Source organism: Rhamphochromis sp. 'chilingali' (genome assembly GCF_963969265.1).
Source record: "Rhamphochromis sp. 'chilingali' genome assembly, chromosome: 22".
NCBI lineage: Eukaryota > Metazoa > Chordata > Actinopteri > Cichliformes > Cichlidae > Rhamphochromis > Rhamphochromis sp. 'chilingali'.
Window position 1 is genome coordinate 266,773 of NC_137950.1, and position 25,610 is coordinate 292,382.

Genomic DNA, 25,610 nt, shown 5'->3' on the forward strand with positions numbered 1-25,610 from the left:
ACTGCGCTGTGTGCTGGCAGTGTTACATGAAACTAGAGAATATAGAAGCACAGTCAAACATACTGTGCAAAAGTCTTAAGCCAACATCCGTCTCTTTATATTTTGCTGGGAAACGGGAGAAACTGCACTTTTTCCCCTCCAACTTTATTTCAACAGAAACTTTTAACGAGCATAACACAACACAATGGGTTTTACAATTGTACTGCAAAATTATAACACAGAGGAAGAGTATGTCTAATTAAACAAAAAGGATAGAAATACAGATGCAAAGAGGAAAAACGGGACTGAATAATTCAATAAATTAAAATGTTACAAATATTAATGGTTTTTAAAGCTTTCTTATTGTGAGAGGAACACAGAGTTGTGTTTCTCTCCTGAAAGTGGAGAAGTTACATTTATGTGGTGTTTGATTAATGAGGTGAAAAGCACGACAGTCTCACTAAAGTCAGAGTCACCAAACACGTTCCGGGACTCATTCAGATCAGATGCTGTTAGAGATCAAACGACATGTAAAACCTCAGTAAATGTTTCTATATCGCTCTTATATTTTAACAGGGTTAAATCAACAGCAGCTTAAACCAAATCTCCTTTTGAAACCACACTCGTCATAAACAACCATCGAGCCCTCTGAACACTAGGCGGAAACGGAAGTGACGTACAAGCACACCGCCGTTTCGTCTAAATTCAAAATGAACATCAGATGACTTCAGATGTCTTAAAGTTGTTTTGACCACGTTGTCTTTGAGTCTGTTTGTGCTTTAAAGCTGATTTGCTGCTTTGTTGGAAGTAAAGCTTCAACACAGGAAGTTAAAAAAAACAGTTGACCTTTTCCCACAATCCACCGGGAGAGAGTGAAGGCGCGTTTTGTTGGTAGACAGTTGGTGGTGCGTGTCCGTGGGCTCCCTGGGTTCCAGCGCTATCACAGCGTCGCCTGAGCACAGAGACAACGCGTCTGCGCTTCGCTCCCCTGTTTGCGGACTTTCGCGCTGATTCCCGCCGACATGGCTCCGTACTTGCTGACAGCAGGTGTTAGCCTGCTGGCTAAGTCCTTCAGTGTGCTCTCCTGCACTGGCTCTCTGGCAAGGTAGCTAACCCAGGCGTATGTGTTGCATTAGCTAGCTGCAGAGACACTGCAGTCTGCTGTGTGAAACTCCCTGAACATCGTGTTTTAGAACAGTGAGTGTTGGTGATGGTAGCATACGTAAGCGTAGCATGAAGCAGCCGTAAATATAAACATGGCCTTCGGTTCTTGGTACTGTTGGTAAACAGAAAAGCAGACATCTTGTAAGAGTTCCCGTTTGCTGTCAGTGCTTTGAAGCTTCGTTAGCTGCTCTGTGCTCTTCATATCCGACAGGAAACGCAGTGTAGCTGCAGCTCACACATAGCAGCGCTGCAGTGTTTGCAGGCTAATGCTGACTGTCTTCTTTCAACGCGGACAGTAAAGTGTCACCCAGTTAGCAGTGTGCTGTGTGAACAAGCACACTGTGCGGTCAGACATGCACTGACAGTCATGATGAGTAGAAATGGGGCGGGGCGATCGTGGCTTAAGAGTTGGGAGTTCGCCTTGTAATCGGAAGGTTGCCGGTTCGAGCCCCGGCTCTGACAGTCTCGGTTGTTGTGTCCTTGGGCAAGACACTTCACCCGTTGCCTACTGGTGGTGGTCAGAGGGCCCGGTGGCGCCAGTGTCCGGCAGCCTCGCCTCTGTCAGTGCGCCCCAGGGTGGCTGTGGCTACAATGTAGCTGCCATCACCAGTGTGTGAATGTGTGTGTGAATGGGTGGATGACAGAATATGTAAAGTGCTTTGGGGTCCTTAGGGACTAGTAAAGCGCTATATAAATACAGGCCATTTACCAAATGTTCCTCACAGATCTCAGGCATGAGTTAGAGTCCAGCTCTGAACCCTGAAATACTCCATGTGGAATAAAGCGTGATGGAGAGGAGAGAGATGGCTGTTCTCATGTATGTTGCCTCCCTGCAGGTGTACCAGCGTGCTGCCCTCTGCATTCTTCAGCCCAGTGAAGTTTCTGACCTCCGAGGCCCGCTCCCCTCCAAAGAGACCTCTGAACGGATACATGAGATATGTTCAGCAACAGAAGCCGCTCATGGCCAGACAGAACCCAGGTATGCACTGTCACACTGCAGGCTGGTCAGCCTGAATGAGCAGACGTGTAAACATTCAGACAGGAAAAGGTTTGAACCTCGTGTATATGAAAGCAGTTAAATGGCAGTGATGGGCTGAGGCTTTAAGACACTACTCTTTGTATTTTGCTACAGAAAATGAATATAGATGTGGCGATTTATTAAAACGTGCAGTCTACATGGACATAAAGTATATATGGCTGCTTTTACGGACACACTGCACACCATGTGCATATATGCCATTGCTATGGTTAATGGCTCCTTGGCAATCACCCTGTTAGTTTGGAAGTAATGTTTCATGCCTGGTGTATGTAGATGCAATGCTGGTTAATCCCCTGAGCGAGGCCTCTCTGTGCCTGAATACTTCACAGGTCAGAGTTAAAAGTTGAAAATGCTACAGCAAAGGCAGTGAAAATGAATAAGAAATCCAGAAACAGAAAGAAACGAGGGATGGCTTCAGGCGTTTGCACAGTCCTTCCGACAACACATACATACATATACATACAGAAATGAATCAAGCACCGGCATGCAGCACAGCGTGGATAAAGATAACACATGGGGCCAGGTTGGCGGCTGGATGGGATGGAAACAGCAGCCATGATGGCGTCCAGAATTTCTCCCACAGTCGTGTTGTAGGTATGACGGTGGTGAAGCAGAGGGGGGAGAGGAGAGCCTGTGCACACTTCTGTGGGCGCATGGAAGTGCATCCATGCTTCCTAAAATATCAGTGAGAAGAATCAGCGGCTCGGCTCCAGCAGCTGGTTGTGATTTGTTGCCGCAGGGTGTTTGGCAGTGAGGAGCACCACAGCACTGACCTGATCAGTCCAAAGAAGAGCACGAGGATTGTCCAGTAACACACAGACCATGTTGTCTAGGGCTGCTCGATTAATCGAATTTTAATCACGATTACGATCTGGGCTTTCAACGATCATTAAAAATGACTGAGCCGATTATTAGCCCCTCCCTCATTTATCCGCGACACCTTAAAGGCCGGTCCGTGAAAATATTGTCGGGCGCAAAAAAGGTTGGAGACCGCTGATTAAGAGGACCCGAGGGAAGCTCGGAAAGCTAAGCAGAAGTTATTTGGAGAGGAGAGTGACTGCCGCTGGTTGAAAAGAGAGGTAAAAAAACTTCAGTGGTGTTGCACACTATGTTATATTATTTTTTAAAGTCATTGTTAACCCTTTAAAGCCGGTCAGAGCAGCACGCTCCGTGTTGTGTAACTATTTTTAAATCCCTTTTTATGCAATTTTTGCAAAGCTATGTGTGGAAGGAAACTGTGACCGAGGACAAGCTGATGGCATCAGATGTAAGTACAACTCCTCCGGTTTCATATGCAAAACAAATTATTGCGCTAGCTTACACGGTTCAGGTTCTACAGGGATTTAAAAATAGTTACACAACACGGAGCGTGCTGCTCTGACCGGCTTTAAAGGGTTAATAATAACAATGTATTGAATAATGACTTTAAAAAAATACTATAAAATAATGTGCAAATGTTTGCAATATAAGAAATAAATGAAAAATGTAAACATCTGTGTTTAGTGAACTTTGCAGTGTTGCTCTGTGGTGCAGCTACGACACCGTAGCAAAGTTTACACACTGTGTCTACTTGATCCACGTCTGACTGAACCCATAATGTTTCCACACCACTGAAGCTTTTTACCTCTTTTCAGCCAACAGCAGTCACTCTCCTCTCCAAATAACTTCTGCTGAGCTTTCCGAGCTTCCCTCGGGTCCTCTTAATTGTTGTGACACGTGTTCGAAATGCAGAGAGGTGCGCTCGATTTGCCACACGGAGCAGCGCGAGAGTAAAGCACGAGGGAGGGGCTGATAATCGGCTCAGTCATTTTTAATGATCGTTGAAAGCCCAGATCGTAATCGAGATTAAAATTCGATTAATTGAGCAGCCCTAGTGTTGTCTTGGACAACAATGGAAAACTAAACTGTGAATTGTGGCTAATTGTCAGAGTCTGGGTGTGTAGAGTAGACCGGGCCCACACTGGCAGATGTTACTTTCAGTGACTTTTTCTAACAACCATGAAAACGAGATTATGAAGATTGTTGTGCTGCACTTTGTTGCCTTTAAAGGCCAAAGTCCCTTTCAGTGCAGAGCTGTAGATGTAACACGGGTGTCTGTCAGCTGCCCGGCTCGGCCCTCTCTCCCAGATCTGTATGAACAGTTTGTGAATGAGCCTGTGTGGCTGCAGCAGCTCTGTGAGACACTCTAGATCAGTCACAGTTTCTCTGTCCTTCCTCTAGTGATGCATTTTTGTTGTCATTAAACATTTCCTCATTATTTTCTTCAGAAATCAAAGCAGTGGATCTGATTAAGACGATTGCCCAGCAGTGGAGATCACTGAGCCCAGAACAGAAACAGGTATCTCATTTCTGTGTGTGTATAAACTGTAGGGGTGCAACAGTTCACCAGATCTATGGTTGGGCCGTGGCATCACGGGTTGTGGTCGTGGACTACACGTCACACACGACAATGTTTAAAGTCGTTTCCTTAAATTCCTCTGAAGTACATTGATAGTCATTCTCTACATCTTAACTAAAAGAATACATTTTCTTGATCGTCATCCAGAACTTTTGGGCCTGTTTAGAATATAAAGCCTGAAGTTTATACTGTATTTATACATTTACTGTGATTCTTCCAAACATTTTCTCATTAAATAAAACAGGAAGATGTGAAGAACATCAAAGGCATAAAGTGAAAAGTAGACTCGAGTGACCTGAGCGGGTCGGGCTTTTCTCACGAGCCGTTGCATCCCTAATAAACTGCTTCGGTAGCTCGAGGCGGGCACGTGCAACTGTGATAAATGAAAATATGCTTCTGTCAGGTTGTGTTTGTCGCACACAGGTAACAATAGCACGGCGTTACCAGCGGTGAAAGTGGAAAAGTCCTCTCTGTTGTGACCCGAGTCTTTTGTTTGGTAGCCGTTTCAGGAAGCTTCTCTCCGGGCCCGGGAACAGTTCAAGGTGGATCTAGAGCGCTATCAAGCCCAGCTGACTCCTGCACAGCTGCAGCAACAAGCCCAGGAGAAAAGGCAGAGGAGGGCCAAGAGGAAGGCCATCCGCAAGAAGAGGGTAAGAAAGACAGAAAGGACCAGAGCAGGCTGGTTTTTATCTCCTGTGCACTCATCGTGGGTTTGCTGGGTTGGTAGTTCAATCCTTAGCTTCTCCTGTTCAAACTCTCTAAGGCACTGAATGTGAACTGTGCAGAGTTTTACTGTGTGTGTGTGTGTGTGTGTGTGTGTGTGTGTGTGTGTGTGTGTGTGTGTGTGCGCGCGCGTGCACGTGTTTTCCAGGAGTTGACAAACCTGGGGAAGCCCAAACGTCCTCGCTCTCCTTTCAACATCTTCATGTCGGAGCACTTTGAGGAGGCTAAAGGAATTACGTCTCAGGTCAGGAAGTACACGTGCACTGATCCAGGGTCAGTGTGACCCTGATTTAAAAACCTGCAACAGGTATCAGAGTTTCAGTGTTTGGTGTTTATGCCGGCACGCTGGCGCGGCACAGATGACTAATGACGTGTAGTGAAGTCAGCCGGTGGGACGTTACCCCGGCAGCTTCTCTCCGTCTGTCACGTTTGATGTTTGCTGGGAAGCTTCTCTTGCACTTTACAGTAACACCACGTAACATCAGCTCCTGTAAGATGGTGTGAGGAGCAGGAGGCGCTAGTGTGAGCGGAAAAAAGATTAGCACCAGTACAAATGAGGTCATTTTATATGACGATGGTATGGATGCGTTTTCCATATCAGCAAACACACAGAGCCAGAGTTTCTGACATGAAGTGCACCTGCAGAAACTGGACTAAATGGAAATGCCAGTTTGAGATGGAATACAGATTCAGGTGAAACTGGAGCAGCTGTCAGGGTGCTGATGCAGCACCCTGACAGCTGCTCCAGTCATTTCTCTTGTTCTGTGTTGGTCAGCAGCTAAGCAGACACTGCAGGGTTGTTTTGGCCAATAGTTGCTCCTGTCGTTGTTTCAGGCTAAGATGAAGTCGCTGTTGGAGGACTGGAGGAATCTCTTCAGCCATCAGAAACAGGTCGGCAACACGCACCTTTCATCCTTGTAGCTGGAATGCTAATGAGTGCTGTCGGGTCTTCTGACATTTGTATTTGTGCCACAGGTCTACACGCAGCTCGCTGAGGATGACAAGATTCGCTACAAGAATGAGATGAAGTCGTGGGAGGACCACATGGTGGAGATCGGAAGAGAAGACCTGATCCGAGAGCGGACCCTGTCTACCAAGAAGAAACCTGCTGCAAGAGCCAAGAAGGCAACAAAGAAGATAACAAAGAAGGCTAAAACTGTGAAGAAAGCCACGGGAACGTCAAAACCCTCCAAGAAGACCACAAAAAGCAGATCGGCGAAAACTGTCAGCCTGCCGTCCACCAAGAAGACATAAGACGCGTCCAGAGGAGGTGACAGGAGCTGTGATGGCTCGGGCGGAGCTCGGCCTCGCTTTTCTCTGACTTGAAAGTCAGCTGTCTCAGCTGACAGGACAGAACTTTGATAACCTTCAGACAGATCCGCATCATTGATGTCTCCAGATAAACCGCGATGGCAGCATTTGTAAAAAAGGTACCTGTGAGTTTGAGTCCTTCCCTGTGATGCAGACTCACTCCTCCAGGCTTAGATGGAGTAGTAAAATACCAAGTTTGACTTTAAAAGTGTGAGAGCCAAATGAAGCAAGCCTGTTGGCGTCGGAGCGCTGACGTGTACCGCTGTGTTGTTGACAGGAACAAACGGGTTCCTGTTGCCGTCCTAGAACACCTGCAGGATTAATGTGGGCTGCATTTTTTACTTCAACACATCCACACAAAATCCTGCAACAATGAATGAGTCTGAATGTGTCCTGTAAGGTCCACTGATTCTACCTGAACCTGACATAAATCCATACTTGGTGCTGGTGAGTGTGCAGCTTTAAACGCAGCGCTCCGGGCGGTCCCACATTTCCTCTTGAGATCAGAGCACCGCTGTTCACATGCAAGAAACCTGACTGCATTTTAGTGTCATTACTGTCACGCCTGTTGCTTCAGTAGCAACTTTAACGTGTGTCCGTGACCCTGAATGAAACCAGCTGCTTTACACTCTGTACTCGGCTAACGTCCGGTAACATTTGGTCTGTTCTGTTATTATGAAGAGCATAGTGTAGTACTGATAGCTGCTTTGTGTTGTAGAGTGCACAGGTCTCTGTGCTGCCATGTTCATCCTGCTTTATTATGTCTTTCCTTGTATGGTGTTTTTTTTCCTCAGTAAACCTTCATATACAGTTTTCTTCTACATGGCCTGAAATGATTCTGCATGTGTGCATGAAGCCCCCAGTGTCAGGCAGGATACAACATGTCAGCCGTATGACGACGAGGTGTTTCAGTGATCTGTGTTACTGACTTCACCTTTCAGGGCTTTGTGGTTCTTTGTGTGACACATTCATGCAACATTTGAAGTTTCTGGCTCAAGACATGCGTCGAACAAATGAGGAACGCTGTGACTGACGATGACCTGCTGTCCTGACAGGCTGCTTGTTCTTCAGCTCGTTTCCTGAAACGCTGTTACGTTCGTGGCCGAGGGGTAAATCGAAAGTAAGAGCCAAAACAGCGCTTTTCAAAATGCTATGCAGCCATTTATTGACGTCAGCAGTGAGCAATGCCAAAATAACAAACAAAGCTCTAACGGTCCCCAAGCTTCCCTGTCAAATAAAAGTCAACCAAAAACAGTTTATATAAAGTTTTACTTTGACAAACAGACCTGGGTTCAACAGAAAGGCTTCTCGCTCCGACCAGGCTGCTGCACTGGACTACATACACACATGTACAGTGGACGGGTTACAAATGACCTCATTTACGAAGGTCAATGTCCTAGCACCAGACACAAATCAGCTGATACTAATATACCAGCTGGCCACGTGTTCAGTCAGACACTCAAAGCAACACTCAGTAACAGGCTGTTGGGTGGAGGAGAGAGGGCCAGGTGGTGTCATCTGGTGGTTAAGTACTTGTTGTTGAATCCAACCACTCAGCAGGCACTGGTCCCCATTAAGACACACCCATGTGTCTGAGACCCACAGCCATCCTCTGGTGGGAGGAGTCTGTCACACATCCTGGGTCATTGCAGAAGCTGCTCTTTAAATGGGAAAAACCCTGTGGTGACATTTTTACTACAGCTCAGCATCCAGATACTGTACTGCTGCATCAGGCCTTGTGTCAGCCCGTGTGAGTGACACACTATGACGGTCCTTGTGGTCAGCAGGCTGATGGTTCATGGCCCATTTTACTGCGCTGATATCTTCATCCCAGAGAGGGAAACGTCTGTGTTTTAAAAAGATTCATTTCAAAGACTTCACATGATTTAAACACAGATGCATGTTACCTTGATGGTGACTCTCAGCAGTGTACCCTCAGACTGTTCTTCCCAACACATTTACTGCAGTTTCTCCTCCTACAGTGTCTACGGGTCACCTGCAGGGAGACCCTCAGGGGCCTGGAGGCTGCTGTGATGCAGCTTGGCCCAGTAAAGCCTGGAAGTCCGGAGATAAAACCAGTTTGTGATGGACGTTTCCCAGCACCATCATATCTCCAGTCCGCCCATCACACAGACGCACAGACACCAGTTGCTGCAGAAAGAGGGAGAGATGGCGTGTGAATAGGCAGTGACGTAATGAATGGTTGTTTTCCTTCACCGTGGACGCCCGTGTGTTGCTGTCAGTGCTGCTCCTCAGCCTCTGAGCAGATACAGTGGCTTGCTGTATTACGCACACGCCACTTTGCAGTTATTTATTTGTAACACATGTTTGGAATCACGTATGATTTTCGTTCCACTTCTCACGTGTGCACCACTTTGTGTTGGCCTTTCACCTGGAATTCCAATAAAATGTGGGAAAGTTCAAGAGAGCCGAACACTTTTGCAAGCCACTGTATGTTCTCTGAATGTGGCAACCTTCTTCAGAAGAAGCATCAAAGGGTGTGTACTGGAAGGTTTCAGATAATAATCAACTGTACTGAAGGACATGAGGTTTGTGAGAAGTATTTTAAATATCAGTGAAATGTTTCCTGTCTTCAGCTTTGACAGTAGGGCCAACGTTCACTAAGAACACCGTGAGACGCCTGAAGCTGATCCTTCCTCGTGTGGCAGCTCGACTGATATCATTCAGCCAAGGCTCGGGGTTTGGTCTAACGTGTAGAGAAGGACGCCCCACCGAGGATGACACAGACTGATCACATCCTTTCAAAAGGGTTGAACTTTGATCCCAGCCACAGAAACAACAACGCTACAGCTGTAGAAGCAGAGCAGCAATGCAAAGCCAGCATCCAACATCAGCATGGACGAGAGGGAGGCACTCACATCACTTAGTAATGACAACAACATTGTGACAAAGCAGAGGAGCAGTTGCAATGCTCTCCATTTGCCCCATATGTGTTTACCTTTTTTTGCACATTGTACACATTATTCTGTTTCTATGTATTTGCTATTTGTCAAGTAACATTGCTTCACTCACTATCCCGGGTTTGTTTGTGGAAGCGTTTTGTTGCCGGCAAATCAAACATTCTGCAAATTAAGACAAATACTCAGTTACATGTTTCTTTATACTTTATTATGTTACAGATTAAGTCATTTGTTCATACTTACTCTGTTTGTCTTTTCAGTCTTCATGAGGGTCAGGCGTGGGGAAACGCCCACCTGGCATTTCCTCATTTTAAAGTCCTGATGATGTCACACATGACATCAGCAGATCAAACCAAGTGGAGGGGTTTGTTTTTCCAGAGAGATGCTTCCTTTTGTTTGTGTTAAGGTTTAAAGGGATTTGTTGAATGTTTTTCCTTTCGTTAATACTGCCATTTAGTTGTGTAAATGTGCATATTAGAAGTGTGTAGAGGTTTTGTGTTTTTCGATCATCTGGGTAGAGTTTTAGATCCCTCAGTTGAGTGAGTGGTACTGGCTGGGCAATTGGAAGGAAATTGATGGCCCTATTTAAAGCCAGTCTCTACCAGATGCAGCAGAGAGCAGAGGTGAGCTGTGTCACCAGAGCCATGTTATGTTAATAGAGTTTATTTGGGGAGGAAGTTTTGTTAAGTTACATTAAATTAAGTTCACTGTAAATAAATTGCTCACCTTGGAAACCTGAACTGTCGGCATAGTCTGCTTCCCTACCACCTTCCTTGACGTTCGAGTCTGACTACTTCACAAACATCAACATCCTTCCAGTAGACAAGGGTAGGTGCACAGTTCTGCTAGACCAGAAAGACTAACAGGAGAAAATCTACTTATGAGCCCCAGGAAGCATTCGGATCAGTATTTAAGGTCTGACCCTCGTCACTGAATGGAGCACAACCTGGGTGTCAACACAGAGCCATGCAGACATACACTCATCCCCCCTCCCCTTCCAAACGCCTCCGATGCTTACGGTGGCTCAAAGGGGAGCAGCACATATGCTGCAGGCCCGGATGTGCTGTCTACACGGCTCTCTCCTTTTACTCATCCCTGTTGCTTGTCATGTGTTTCTATGGTGTATTAAGAGCTTTTCATGTGCTATGCGCTGAGGTGATTTTTTTCTGTTCTCAAACTGACCTCCCTGTTGGAGCTCAGTCTGGGGGGGGTTCTTTTTCCTCCTTGTCCTTCCTCATGTTGTGCATTTTTCCATTGTTCGGTTCTGGGTCGCTGCTCGTGCTGCTGACCGGCCAGCTACCTACCTGTCTCCCCAATGTGATGTTTGTGTATTGCATGTACGGTCGGCACGGTCAGTCTCTTAATTGCCCCTGGGGGATAAATAAAGTCTTCTGAATCTGAACACCATCCCCACAGAGACAGCAGCAGGGAGGAACATCAGGTCAACAAGGCCCTGAGTAAACGTGGACATCTGTCAAAGCTGGAGGCAGGGCTGCAACAATTCATCAACATCCATGATACTGACTATAAAAACTTGTCGACGTGTCATACGTGTTTTTATAACTGTAATACACTACAGGCAGCTATGGGGCAGTATCACCTATACTGTCTGCCAAGACTGCATTTAATACCAACGAAGAAGAACACAGTGCGACCGGCAAAGCAGGAGGACGGAAGAAAACGGAAACTGAGATTTTAAAAAATGTGAAAGCATTTCACAGAAAGCAAAGTTAAATGCAAACTGTGCAAAGCAGAGCCAGCCGTGCACGGCTGGAGCTGTGACGTCACCATTTCACTTTTGTTAGCTAATGTGACAGTAAACCATTAAGCAGGAGTAGTTACAGTCTCCTAGTCCGCCCCCACCCCAGCATTCATATTGGTGAATGTGAGGAAGGTGGTGCACCTGTTCCAGCTAACATTAACCATAACCATATAGGAGAGTTAGACGTGTACATCCAGGTGGACGAGGTGGGAGACGCTCCCCGACACTTAGCCAAGTCTCTGTTACAAACAGAAAGTAGAGGTCATGGAGGAAGTGGAGGCATTTAGATTTATTCACACGAGATCTCTCATTAACCAGACACTGGCCAAACTGGATGAGCAACCCTCCCCATTCATCCAGAGGACGCCTCACCAGCTCGTGGTCCCCGGTGTCTGCAGCTTTTGGTGTTTGTAACTCACAAATTATACTGCAAAGGTCACATGACTGAAACAATAATAAAAATGTCTAAACCTGCTGTAATACTATGTAAAACTAAAGGTAGTGTCATATTATCCTTTTGTTTATTTGAACTTTTTTTGGTGGGAAATTTGAGCATCATATGTAATCCATGACCACACAGGTCTGACAGATCTGCTTACACTAGTTAATGATTGCAATGCAAAAATAATGTTAGAACACAAACGCGTTACCTGCAGGAAGGAGAATGCAGCTCCCTCTGAGACGTCCATGATGATGTCACCCAGCTTCAGCTCCACCTTTCCTGACTTCCTGATCTGCAGCTTACCCAGAAATCCTTCTGGGAACTGCGAGAGCACAGGACAGCCCTCTTTCACTGCACTCTGAGTGCACACACACACACACACACACACACGCACACTCTTTAGAAGCAGTTACAACAGTCCACTGTGCTTCAGTGAGGCTTGACGATGCAGACCACAGATCACGTGATGGTGTTTCAGGCTGAGTGTTTCCTGTGCAGTGGGTAAAATGCGAAGTCAAAGCCACGCGTGAGATGTTAGGAGCCCTGGTGTCTGAACCTGACTGTGGCTGATTTGGGGATTCTGAATTAGACATCGGTGTGGATGTGCGTGTAACAGCTTGTTGTGTTAGTACTGTTATGAGTTGGTGACCTATGCAGGGAGTACGCTGCAGCTTGTTTATGTTTTTATGGTCTGCAGGGCAGCGTCCTGCTGGGGGTAGCTGCTGCTGCCTTGGAGGGCAGCGCTGGGTCCACAACAATCTTTATGTGGGTAGCACGGATGAAGCGTTGTTTCAGCCGCTTCCAAAACACCTGAGAATGAACGAGGACGTGCAACAAAATCCAAAGGGAGGATTTTAGTCCTGGAATCTGTTCCACAAATCAGTGAATTTCGCCAGCAGCTGCTTTACATAATTTTGTAAAATTAAATTAACATAGCATAACATAAATATCTGTGATGAGAGAGGTGTTCACCGCCTCTGTGCTGCAGGAAACACTTGTACAGCTGTCAGGCAGAAACACTGCTGAGCTCTAGGTTTGACCTCACTGGCACAGCTTAGCTGTTTCTGTCAGCGACCGTTAACTAAGGACGTCTGCAGGAAGAGGACTGCATGCTGTACCACTGTATTAGGCTGGAAGCAGAAGATGCAAACAAAAATGGCCGAGGAGCTTATGGATAGATGCAAACAAAGCTTTCAGGGCTGATGTTAGGAATCACGCTCAAACATCTGGATGGGTCAGTCCTTTAACATGTGTTTATCCCGTCTACTCACTTTTGCTTGAAGATGTGGAGTCCTCTTCACTTCATGCTTGCCCTCCTTTGTTGCAGGCATCTCTGCTGCAGGCCCAGGAGCCAGGTCGACCTTCGCTCCAGACGCTCTGCCTGGCATGCAGTCGGGCAGCTGCATGAAGAAGAGCTCCTCCCTGCCGGACAGGCTGAGATCCTGCAGCAGTTCTACCAGCGACGGCTGCTCTGATTTAGGCCGCTCGGTCCTGCTGGTCCCTGCACAGGACTGAGGTCTGAACACAGTGGGCCTCTCTGGACCTGCCATCACAACACAGAGTGATCACTACTCACAGACAGACATGCAGGAGCTCAGTGAGGACACTGTCTGTCATCCACCACATCACTCAGTGCAAAGTCAGTGAGCTCTGCTACTCTGCTGCCTGCCTTCATGAAGGCCTCCACCTTCAGCAGCTCTGCAAAGGGTAGCTCATCTTTCCCTCTGCTGCCCACGCAGGTCCCTTCAGCTCCTCCTTTTTTAACTTCCCTTTGCTTTACCCTCATTCATCAGGTCAGCGTGACTATTTAGTGATAACAGATCATAGATCTTCATACATCTACATCTCCTCGTGACTGATCACACCATCTTTGATTAAGAATCATTACTTTCCATTTATCATTCATTGACTGACACATTTCCTGCACGTCTTACCAAACATGGCACATTAACAGTCACGTTATTGTTGAAGTGGAAACAGCAGAGCCTAAACTCTGACGTCAGTGCTGTGACTGAGTGAACTGCTTGTGACGCTGTGCAGCGTGGGAGGTTTTCTCACGTGTCCTGGAGGTCAGAGTGCGACTGCTGGACTGACACAGAGGCAGCTGGATGGGCTTCAGCTTTGCATCATTCCTCAGACCCGGATCATCGATGAACTGTAGGTACAGATGCATAACATTAGTTTCCCAATGGTCAGCTGATTATCAGCTGACTGTCATGAAACACTGCACTCACTCGCAGGCCGACGGTCAGTGGTGCAAACTCTTACAGCATTAAACTGTCTGAACACTGCTCACACACATAAACCTGCTCTGCGGATCAGCTGATGGTGTTACAGACACCTGCTGCCAACAGGGAGGTTGGAGAGTGCCCTCTGGTGGACAAACGATGCAACCTTAACGCTCATAATGTGCTTCCTTGTGTGACGTTTTTTGTTTCCATTTACCGGCCGTTACCAACACATCTGCAAATGTGACCTGCCAATACATCAGGTGAAGCACTGAGGCAAAGGTCCTGCTGACCTGCAGCTGAGGGTCGATCCATAAAGATGAAAAGTGGAGCTCTTTGCATCTGTTGGGTTCTTTTAATCTTTTGGTGTCTGTGACGCACACGACTGCATCGGTGCGGTTTCACTGCACATGCATGAACAGGAGGAGGAGGGGGAGAGTTCATACCCTCACACCTTTTTACTTGTTGTAATATGTCAAAACAATGATTTCCAAGTCAATGTGAACACGTTCCAGAATAAACACGAGAAGTGAGAACAGCTAACGTTTATGGGCTCCTGACTACAGTTTTAATTCATCTTTAAAGCTTCACAGGAACGAAACAGGAAGCACTCACATCATCTCGCTGAAGTTTACTGAGTATCTCATCTTCCTCTTCCTCCTTTGTCTCTTTCTTGAGCAGTTTGCAGACAGGAGAGGTGGTAGACTCCTGCAGGTGTGTAGCACCATGCCAGCCTGTAGGCAGAAGCACTGATTGAGTGCGATGAAGAGGAAATGCAGTCTGGAGAAAGACATCCAACAGAATGAGAAGAGGGCTGTGGGTGTGCACCTGTTTTGCGCACGCTGTCAGCAGGACCTTGTTCAAAGATGGAGTGGGACTGGATGGTCTGAGGCCGCTCCTTCCTCCTCCCTCTGCTCTCTCTCCTCCGCTCATTCCTATCTCTTCTCTCCTTTTTCGGAGCCACGTGGATCTCCTCCTTTAGCCTACAGGTGTTCAGGATCATTAAATGACACAGTGCATACACAGATGAAATTCTCATACTGTCGTCACTCACTCGTCTTTACTCTTCCTCACGGCGTGGACGTTAGGCTCAAAGGTTTTCTGTTGGTACAAACCAGGAGAGAAAAGAAACACGTATGTCCTCATTAGGATTCAAACGAGGTGTGAATGCTTTTCTACTCAACTACATGGATATTATTATGAATTATAAACCTTACTTTTAAAACCTGACCAGGAGTTAACAGGCATCAAAGCAAGAATGTGAGCTGTAGCGCTGACCCTGACCTCTTTCCCTGTTTCTATCAAATCCTGCATTAAAAAAAACAGAAAAACTTCCTTTAACTCCCAAACTGACCAAGCTGCAGTCACTGTCCTGACTGCTACTGTCTGCAAATGTTCACAGTGCTAAGTTAGCATTTAAATAACACCTTTAACATACATGTCTCTGTATTTATATATGTGATATATTTCTATTTCTGCTTACATCCTTTTGTAACTTCTGTCGGTGCTGTGCTCCTGGAAACAGAATTTCCCAGAGGAAGCCACCCGAGGGATTAATAAAGTTTCATCTAATCTAATTTAATCTAACTTGTTTCTTCTCTGCCTTCATCTGCTTCACATCCATGGCCCATTCAGAGCCCCTGACGAACCTAACTCACATGTTTTGTATTTACACTGTTGTATACTTGTTGGTTTATCTGGAACTGTGAGCGTGTGGTTTCTACGTGTTCTCCGAGTATCATGTTTGTACACAAACGAGCAATTTGTTCCAGTATATATAACACAAACATCTCTATATGAGTAAGTAAACACAAACGAATTTTATACAGCAACTGCGTGCAGATACAGAAACACAAATCAGAATGAACAAATGTGTGCAGGGTTGTTATAGCCTGAGTATTAGTGTTACTGTAACACGTGATCAGGGGGCGGGGCTTGGCTGAGTGGACTGTAGGAGAGACACAACATGCCACATGACCACCGAGTCCCCCCATCGTAACACGATAACGCCATCAGAACGCCCGTGAACGTGTCAGCAGACTTATGACCCCGGGATTACACTCACGGGACTGTGCTTTATTATTTCCACTTCACGCAAAATAAGCACGCGGCATTATTAACACCGGGGCTGTGCTCGGTTACCTTAGTCTTTTTGAAGCCTCCCCCCAGCGTCAGGTCCCGGGTTCTGAGGGACGTCAGTCTTCCAGGCGGAGGTGGGGAGGTCAGAGTCCTGACCCGGGCCGCGAGTGCTCTCCCCAGCCCAGCCCCGCTGCTCGGGGAGGAGAAGCCGGGAACACTTGCTGCATCCCCGGAGTCGCTCATGTCGCGATACCTGCTGTGCTTCCTCTCAGTATTTTTAATGCGTGTCCGTTCAGCTGTTTCTCACGCAGGTCTGTTAATAAACGACGGCTTTTATTTTGAAAATAGGGCTGTTAAAATCCGGTATTTGTTAGCCGAGCGCCCACAGCTCATGCCCCACTGGTCCCTCGGTGTGCCTCAGAACTAGTTTGTTTCACTGAGGTAACAGTGATCCTTAGCGGGGCTCCTCTAAGCTAAATAGCAGCTCGTTCCCCTCCGTGTTGTTTCCACGCGCCATATCGCAGCAGGAAGTTAATCCAATCTGGTTGCAAACGCAACACCGTCTGCCGCGGTTACTGGGTCGCGGTGATGATAAACAGTGTACTGCGTGCAGATGTCCTCTCAGCCGTAACCGACGGAGTGTCCTGTCGGTGGATGCAAAATAAATCAATTGCAAACAACGGTGCCAACAAAGCACGACGCACTTACTGCACGAAGGCGCTGAAACGGCTGCAACACCGCTTTGCTTTTGCCGCCTGCTGTATTTGTCCCGGTTAAACGGCTCTAATTTCCTTCCGCAGTTCGCTGCTATTGTTCTCAAGCAGCACTACACCGGAGCCACCACAAGATGGCGCTGTCTGCGTAGCCACGAAATGTGACGCATGTCAGTTTCTTTACGGAAGCAGTGGGTCATGGTGCCATTTAGTGAAAGTGGTTAATATATTTTTCACGAGTTATTTTTATAAATATGTTTATATTTATGATATGCTATACAAAAATGACCAGAGATGGTCTTTCCCTCCTTGACTCCGCCCTAAAACCAGCGTTCCTCCCGGTCCAGGATGTTACATCCTCATCACTGAACGAGTGTCCACTGGCCTGTAGGTGTAAATAGGCTGCAGAGTCCTGGCCTGACGAGGTGGCTCTGCTGTGTTGTGCCATCCGCTTAGTCAGAGGTTGTTTGGTTTCCCTGATCTATGAATCCGATACTCCTGACACGTACGGGATCACTACAGGTTTTCTCTTAGGCAGCGGTTGTCCTTCTCTCCTGGATCGGAGCTTTCTTTAGGAGCCTTCCCAGCTTTGACAAAAGTCCAGCTGGGATAACCACATTTACTCGGGGCCTTCTTGATGTTCTTCTGCCTCCCTGGCTGCTGTGTCAGTGGGGATGGTGTTCGCTCTGTGTGGTAGCGTCCTGATGACGCCCAGTTTGTGCTCCAGTGGATGATGAGAGTCAAACCTTAGATACTGATCCGTATGTGTAGGTTTACGGTACTTTTAGATGTCCCCCATTACTGATGGAAATCTCACAGTCTAAGAAGGCTAACCTGCCACTTTTCATATCCTCCCTGGTGAATTTGATGTGTTGGTCCACCGAGTTAATGTGATCCGTGAATTGTGGTACGTCCTGAGATTTGATTTTCACCCAGGTGTCATCCACTTATCTGAACCAATGACTTGGTGGTGTTCCAGGGTAGGATAGCAAAGCCCTCTTTTCCACTTCTTCCATGTACAAATTGGCCACGATGGGTGAAACTGGCGAGCCCATGGCACACCCATGTTTCTGTCTGTTGAACTGACCCTTGTATGTGAAGTAGGTGGAATGAAGACACAGTTCAAACACACTTGGTCGATGCTGAGAGCGGTCCTGCTGCTGAGGTTGGGGTCATCCTGTAATCTCTTACGAACTACCTCCAACGCTTCTGTGACTGGAATAAGTCAAAATGGGGAGATTACTGTTGTTGTCTCAGGACAAACTACCTTGTTTGCTACACTCTGTGTTTATGAGCTAAAAGCAAAATCATTTCCTTGTAAAACTGATTCTGAAGTATGATTTTACTAACTCAGAGGGTACAGCTGTTATCTCCACATTTCAACCTTTTTCTCCAAATAGAATTACGAATAGAATAATTTTTTCTTAATGTGGACTGATACTCCTTTGAATGAGTGCCGGGGTCCATATGTGGCGGTTGCGGTTCTCCAGCATCAAGCTAACGCTACAATAGTGGAGCAAACATAAAGGGAGAGTTTATCATCTCGTTATATGAGATTGGAAAGCGAACAGAACAGCGTGAACCCACCAAAATAATGACATTTCCTATTTTTGTATTTATAGAATACAATTTATTATCACTTTAAACAGACATAAAAGCATTAAACATATTTTGTTACCTCTCACAGCTTTGTTTGACTCCAGATTTACAGACTATATTTATGCACCAATTGACCACAAAAATTATGCTGCTTCAATCATTCACTAGTGATTTACAAAATTAGTATTAAACATAACTATTTTGGTATTTTAGGAACAGCTAGATTTATAGAAACAGGGACGAGAAATCCTCTTTTAACTACATAATAAAAGCAGAAGCTTAAATGCAAATGTTTGGCTCACCTCACTGTTAAATATTGCATCCCTTTTATACACGGTGTAAGAAATGACAATACTGAACACTAATACAAAACCCCGTTACTGCTGAGAGAGCAGTGAGCACCTCTGAATATTCATCACAGCAGCTACAAAGAAAAGAAAGAGACAAAACAAAGTTACACAAGAGCACAACAGACAATGACACCCAAAAACAACCTCCGCCCCACCTCAAAAAAACAATTGCTTCATGGTATCTTAGGAAAGGTAACCTTTTACACAGATAAGATATGACTTTACAAGACTTGGATAAAACTGGATAATGTACTAGATAATGTCTGATGTCAGGGTTCAAGTCAGCTGATGGCTATCGCTGGGATAGACAGAGAGCTTATCTCACCAATATACTGCAGGGACAGCTGAATTCACCTTCAACTTAGCCACCCTAGCAGAATCCAGTCATCTTTATTGCAAACGATTAGTTTTTAGTCCAACAGACAAAAGGCTGAAAATGTTTCCATGTAATAAACGTTAGGCTGTGTTCAGCTTCTGTTCAGACTTCATTAAAATGCAGCTGTTTCATTGTGACTGTACACCGCGGACACCAGAGAAATGTTCTTGTTTCCTTTCAGTCTTAATCACTTGACATTTATCAGTAACAGTAACATGTTAATGTACTAAAGTACTAAAAAGTACTTCATGTTTCACATATAAGTTACTGAGACCCATCTAGTGCTGGATGAACCCTGCTGAACAGAACAAAACGGAGTCATGTGAGCATTTACCTGAAAGACTGCGAGCTTGCTCTCAGTGTTCTGCATCCATCAAAGTGACACAAGCGTTTACTTCAGCAGTGGCAGTAAATAACCTCCAGGCAGCGTCTTGGTTCTGCGGTCACGTTAAAAGCTGCCATGCTCTGGTCCTAACACATGATGAACACGATAAAGACATGCAGCACCAGCTGAGGTTTCTCGTGTCTCTTAAACTGAACTTTTTAATGCACGTTGGTGAAATAGTTTAAATCATAAATTGTCTTTGAAGACTGTGTTTGGTGTAAGTCTTGAAACATGTGGAAACACTCTTATCATATCAAACTCTGTTGTTGGAGGTAAAATAAACTCAACCTACAAAAACAGTGTTTCTCCAGGTTCCTTCTACTTTCAGAGTCAGACAGCAGTGTTCAAGTGTCTGTCATGTAACGCCGGGTTGATCTGCTATGACAGGTTTGAGAATATAGACGATAGAACTGAAAAGCATGGCTGGATTCCACCTGTGACATTTCACGCGAGTCTCGTGTATTTTGTTCAAGTAGACACTGCAGAGACAGACAGAACACAGCTTATTATTGATACGAAGAAATCCTCCAAAAAATGTTCAGTCATACCTTTAAAATCATCACGGTCCTTCAGCCCAACCAGGAGTGACATACCAAAATTACTCCAACACTACATCAACAACTGAAGCAGGAGGTCACAGAAGAACTCAGTAAACTGCAGGACTCATGCCACTCAGAGTCAACAATAACAAACAGGATGGGCAAAAATGGTGAAAACCACTGCTGCCCCAAAACAACACAAATGCCCGTCTCACATTGATGATCCTCCCAAAATTGTGGGAAAACTTCTGTGGACTGACACGACCACATTTAACTTTCTGGTAGGTTTATTACTTCTGGTTTAAAATGAACACAGCATTACAGAAACAAGGAAATTACAGCAACAGTCAAACATGGTGGAGGTAGTGTGAGGACCTGATGATAAAACTCTTTTGAAATAAATTTGCTTACTTAATTATTGTGTTATGATTATAGCGTTCAGCTGTGTTGAAATCTAATGAGTGTGGAGACATTGGATTTGATTAAAATCATTTATATTTACTCTAAAACTGTACAGTGAGTCCTGGGGACTGTTAGCAGAGCTGCTCTGGGCAGCGTTATGGCACGATAATCTTAAGGGAGAATAAAAAGTCGACACACATATCTCATTCCTGACGGAGGACTCTACCACTACACTTCTCCAGTGCATTCACAGAGTCGTTGCATGGTAAGACCTGGATGGGATGTGGGCGGAGCCTTTTACCGTCATTTTATTACGGCGCAAAGTACAAACACCTGTGGACACACAATCCAACACCCCCACTTGTACACAGGTTGGGGAAAAACAATCCTCCGGAAAAAACATCTTACATTCCAAACACAAATACAGAGAATTTTTCTAACTTAGACTTTGAAACTGGTTTCGTCATCATATCTGCTACCATTGACTCAGTTGGACAGTAATCAATGAGCACTTTCCTTTCATGTACAGCTGACCTTATAAAATGATATTTCACATCAATGTGTTTACATCTTTGTCTGTTCACTGGATTTTTTGACAAAGCGATTGTTCCCTGATTGTCCTCCAATATCATAGGTATTTCATACTCAAACTCATCAAGATCTTGAATCAAATAAGTCAAATACATACATTCCTGAACTGTTGCTGCTAATGCCATGTATTCGGCTTCACAAGTTGATAGTGCTGTAGTTGACTGCTTTTTGGTTTTCCATGATATCAAAGGACCATTTTCATTTAGGCTTACACAATAACCTGTCATACTGCGTCTATCAGAAACATCGGATGCCCAATCTGCATCACTGTATGCTTGTAGACCTAGTTTTCCACTTGAACATTTCCTAAAACACAGTTCTTTTCCTCGACTACCTTTTAGATACCTCAGAACATGTTTCACTGCTGTCCAATCATCAACAGTTGGCGCATTGAAATGTTGTGACAGTTTGCTGACAACATAGCTTAAATCAGGTCGCGTACAATAGCTCAGATAAATAAGACATCCTACCGCTTCACGATATCTCCTCACATCTGGTAATGTCTCGGATTTATCAGAATGAGTCCATTTCTGTTCACAGGGTGTTAACCTTGGCTTACAGTTTTGCATGTTAAATCTCTTTAAAATGTTCTCAATATATATTTTCTGTGACATTCTGACACATTCTTTTTCTTGAAGAAAATCTATTCCTAGAAAATGGTTAAGTTTCCCCAGATCTTTCATTTGGAATTTAGAAGAGAGCATTTCTTTCACGCCTGAAAGCACATTTTCATTGTTAGCTGCAATGAGTAAATCATCCACCCACACTATGATGATTACTTTTTCACTTTCAGTTTCTTTTGAATACACACAATGATCAGCAATATTTTGTCTAAATCCACAACTGCTTAAATAGTCATGTAAGGTTTGGTTCCAGTTACGACCCGATTGCTTCAGCCCATAAAGTGATTTCTTTAATCTGTACACCAGTTTATTAGTCTCACTTGATTCTGTCTCAAAACCTTCTGGTTGTTGTATATATATTTCTTCATTTATTGGTGCGTGTAGATAGGCGGTTTTTACATCCATCTGGTGAACCAACATATCATCCTGAACCACTTTCTGCATCAAAACTCTCACACTCGATAAGTTAGCAGTCGGTGAAAAAGTCTCCTCATAATCAACTCCTTTTGTTTGACTAAAACCTTTAGCCACAAATCGAGCTTTATATCTGTCTGATCCGTCTGAGTTCTTTTTAACGGCATAAACCCATTTACCCCCCACTGCTTTCTTACCCTCTGGTAAAGTGGTTAAAGTAAATGTGTCATTCTCCTTAAGGGATTGAATTTCTTCACTCATCGCTCTTTCCCATTCTTTTGACTCACTTGACACAATAGCTTCGCTAAATGATGTGGGTATTTCACACAACAATCTGTAGCAATAATCAACACTGGTTTGCATCTGTTCATTTTCACACTCTTTCACATCCGTGATATAATCACTCAAATAATCAGGTCTCTTTCTGATTCTGGATGGATAACGTGTAGCTCCAGCATCTACTTTATCCTCAGTTTTAACCTCGGACTCAGTTTGACTGCTTTCACTACCATCTGGAATGTCCTCATCCTTCGTCTGTTTGGGTTCACCATCTTTTCTGGATTCATAAACCTCATCTTCATACATCTGATCACTCTGTGTTTGTTGATCCATTGTCGTGGGATTTAGTATCTTTATCAATCTGTGCTTTTCAACTTTCCCGGTTTTTGGGAAATAAATCAAATATGCTGGACTATTTTTGTCATATCCCAAGAAAACACCTTTGTCGCATCTTGGATCCAGCTTTCCCCTATTTTGTTTATAAGCATAGCACAATGATCCGAATTTTTTCATTCTAGAAAGATCAGGTCTTTTTCCAGTTAACATCTTATACGCTGTCTGACCTGTGCGTTTATTAAAACATCGGTTCCGAATCACTCCCGCGGTTTGTACTGCATATGGCCATAAAGACTTTGGCAAGTCGCTCTCAACTAACATGCATCTCGCCATGTCAAAAAGTGTACGCCAGTTCCTCTCTGCTGTTCCGTTTTGATGAGGCGAATATGGCGCCGAAGTTTCCTGCCTAATGCCGTGTCTACTTAATAAATCTCTGAACTGTCTGCTTGTAAATTCAGTTCCATTATCAGAACGAATGCACTTGATTTTCCCATATGACGCCACCTCTGCAATAAATCTTTCAGTTGCTTGAGTTGTATCACTTTTGTGTTTCAGATTATATACAAATGTTGCACCTGAATAATCATCAACAAACGACAAAACATACTTAAACCCTTCTTTAGAGTTTGGCGTAATCGGACCAGCTAAATCCGTATGTACCAACTCTAATGCTGCCCTGGCCTTTTCATCTGGTTCTCGGTTCCTAGTTTGAGTAAACTTCCCTTGTATACAGGCTTCACATTGCATATTTTTGTTGATTTTACCCTTAATTTCCATTCCATCAACGACATTTTGCAGATTTTGAACATCCTCATAATTACAGTGTCCTAGAATTTCATGCCACGTTTGCATATCAAAACATCCATTACATTTCTCTTCAAACTCTTGCACAGTGTTTATAAAGAACAGTCTCTCATGTTCATATATAGGGAATTTTGTTCCATCAACATGTTTAAGAAAACTGTCCCCGTGTTTGAAAACCACAGTGGCTCCGTTACTAGTAGCTGCTTTTACTGACAAAATGTCCTGTGGAAACGATGGAATGTAGAGTGCTTGTTTCAATGTTACCTTGTGACTGCGTCCTTTACTGTCAATCATACTTATCTCAGCATCTCCTCGCCGCTTTGCAGCTCCTCTGCTCCGCCTTCCGTCAGCCAACTCTACACAATGAGCCTCGGGTCGAAATGTGTCATCAAAAGTCTTAAAACTCTCGATCTTCGTAAAGATATGTGACGTCGCTCCCGTATCCACCAGTAGCTGGTTATTCAGCATCTCTTGGCCGCCGTCCGGGACCCTCTGGGGTTCGGAGCCCGTCCTGAACGCGTAGTCCTTCTCCACAACCCCTCTCGCTTCATCCCGTCTTAGCTTCCTTCTACAGGTCGCATCTTTGTGTGTACTACTCCGGCAAAAACTGCACCATACTCTGGATCGGCATGTTCTTGCAGTGTGTCCCTTTAGTCCACATTTAAAACACACAATCTCATTATTCTTTGATCTTCGGTCATCTGCTCGCCATGAAGTAGAATCCTGGTCTAATTGCACTTTTGTCCTCATTACGTTGTCATCAGTTACAGCCGCACGCATTCTCTCGGTTTCTTCATAACTTCTGAGTTTTACTTTAAACTCTAAAAATGTGATTTTTGCTTCGCTCTGTGTAACGTGCACAATCAGGGGTTTAAACGTCTCTGGTAGACCTCTCATTATCATTGCGATCAGAAGTCCATCAGTTAATGACTCACCCGCATTTTTTAACAATAATAATAATAATAATGGATACTTTATTGATCCCCATGGGGAAATTACTTGTTTTTCTCTGCATTTGACCCATTCACTCAGTGAAGCAGTGGGCAGCCCACTAAGCAGGCGCCCGGGGAGCAGTGTGTAGGGACGGTACCTTGCTCAGGGGTACCTCAGGGTAGCCGTTAAGTGGATTCGAACCGCCGACCTTCCGATCATGGGGCGACCACTTTACCTACTGAGCTATCCCTGCCTGCTGTGATAATTGCTTCTGCTCGGATAATATAGTCCGTCACACTTTCATTCTTTTCATTTGTGAGAGAAGTAAGTTCGGTGTACAGACTTATGATCCTTGGCTTGCCCACTCCTGCATAATGACCTCTCAAAATTTTTAGGGCTTTCCGTCCGTCATCAACTGCATCTCTCATAACTAACGATAAACTTTTGTCATCCAGAAATTGTATCAACTCTGCATATGCTTCTGCATTTTTGTCATCATCTTCACCATCGGCTTCTTCATCACCCTCAGCCTTTAAGATGACATCTTTCAAACCTTGTAGTCTGAGATGACCAAGGAACTTCGTTTCCCATATCTCATATTTCCTTTCATCTCCATCAAACTGCAAACGGGAATATCGACTGCCTGACTCTGCCGTGTGTCTGCTCATGATGCACAAAAACGCTTACTCACTCAATCGTGCCAAACTTTTAACACCTGCCGGTAACCTGCGGCTTTCCAGGAAACGCTGCCCTTCCTTTGGCAGTTACAGGATCTCTAGGATCTCTTTCCTGCTGCTCTGGGCCCATAACCTGTTAGCAGAGCTGCTCTGGGCAGCGTTATGGCACGATAATCTTAAGGGAGAATAAAAAGTCGACACACATATCTCATTCCTGACGGAGGACTCTACCACTACACTTCTCCAGTGCATTCACAGAGTCGTTGCATGGTAAGACCTGGATGGGATGTGGGCGGAGCCTTTTACCGTCATTTTATTACGGCGCAAAGTACAAACACCTGTGGACACACAATCCAACACTGTACAGTGAGTCCTGGGGACTGTACGGTTAAGCATTCAGATTTTACTGGGGCCACTTATGTTGGTTTTATCTGTTAGCTTTGAAAAAGGGGCTGGCGATGATGGTGAAGGGTGGAGTAGCATAAAGGGCTTTGACCCCATCCAGGGCCATTTTATCCACATTAGGTTGTAGTCCCAGCCTTC

General features: G+C 45.0%; 2 protein-coding genes across 3 annotated transcripts; one reads left to right on the top strand and one right to left on the bottom strand.

Moving 5' to 3' along the window:
- Positions 1-74: 74 nt before the first annotated feature.
- Positions 75-6,637, top strand: tfam (transcription factor A, mitochondrial). Its single transcript, XM_080872770.1, has 7 exons — positions 75-1,084; positions 1,980-2,122; positions 4,450-4,520; positions 5,081-5,230; positions 5,452-5,547; positions 6,138-6,194; positions 6,279-6,637. Exons 1-7 carry the CDS (start codon positions 1,002-1,004, stop codon positions 6,555-6,557), a joined length of 879 nt encoding a protein of 292 aa, XP_080728896.1. The 5' UTR covers positions 75-1,001; the 3' UTR covers positions 6,558-6,637.
- Positions 6,638-7,572: 935 nt separating this feature from the next.
- On the bottom strand, positions 7,573-16,862 carry LOC308390590 (DNA-directed RNA polymerase III subunit RPC4). 2 transcript variants are annotated; one of them, XM_080872769.1, is made up of 8 exons: positions 16,110-16,862; positions 15,022-15,068; positions 14,823-14,950; positions 14,583-14,701; positions 13,798-13,894; positions 13,011-13,282; positions 11,948-12,097; positions 7,573-8,765 (listed from the first exon to the last, which is right to left on the bottom strand). In XM_080872769.1, exons 1-8 carry the CDS (start codon positions 16,287-16,289, stop codon positions 8,625-8,627), a joined length of 1,134 nt encoding a protein of 377 aa, XP_080728895.1. In that variant the 5' UTR covers positions 16,290-16,862; the 3' UTR covers positions 7,573-8,624. The 2 variants fall into 2 exon arrangements, with proteins under 2 accessions (XP_080728895.1, XP_080728894.1); XM_080872768.1 differs by having other exon boundaries at positions 14,796-14,950.
- Positions 16,863-25,610: the final 8,748 nt, after the last annotated feature.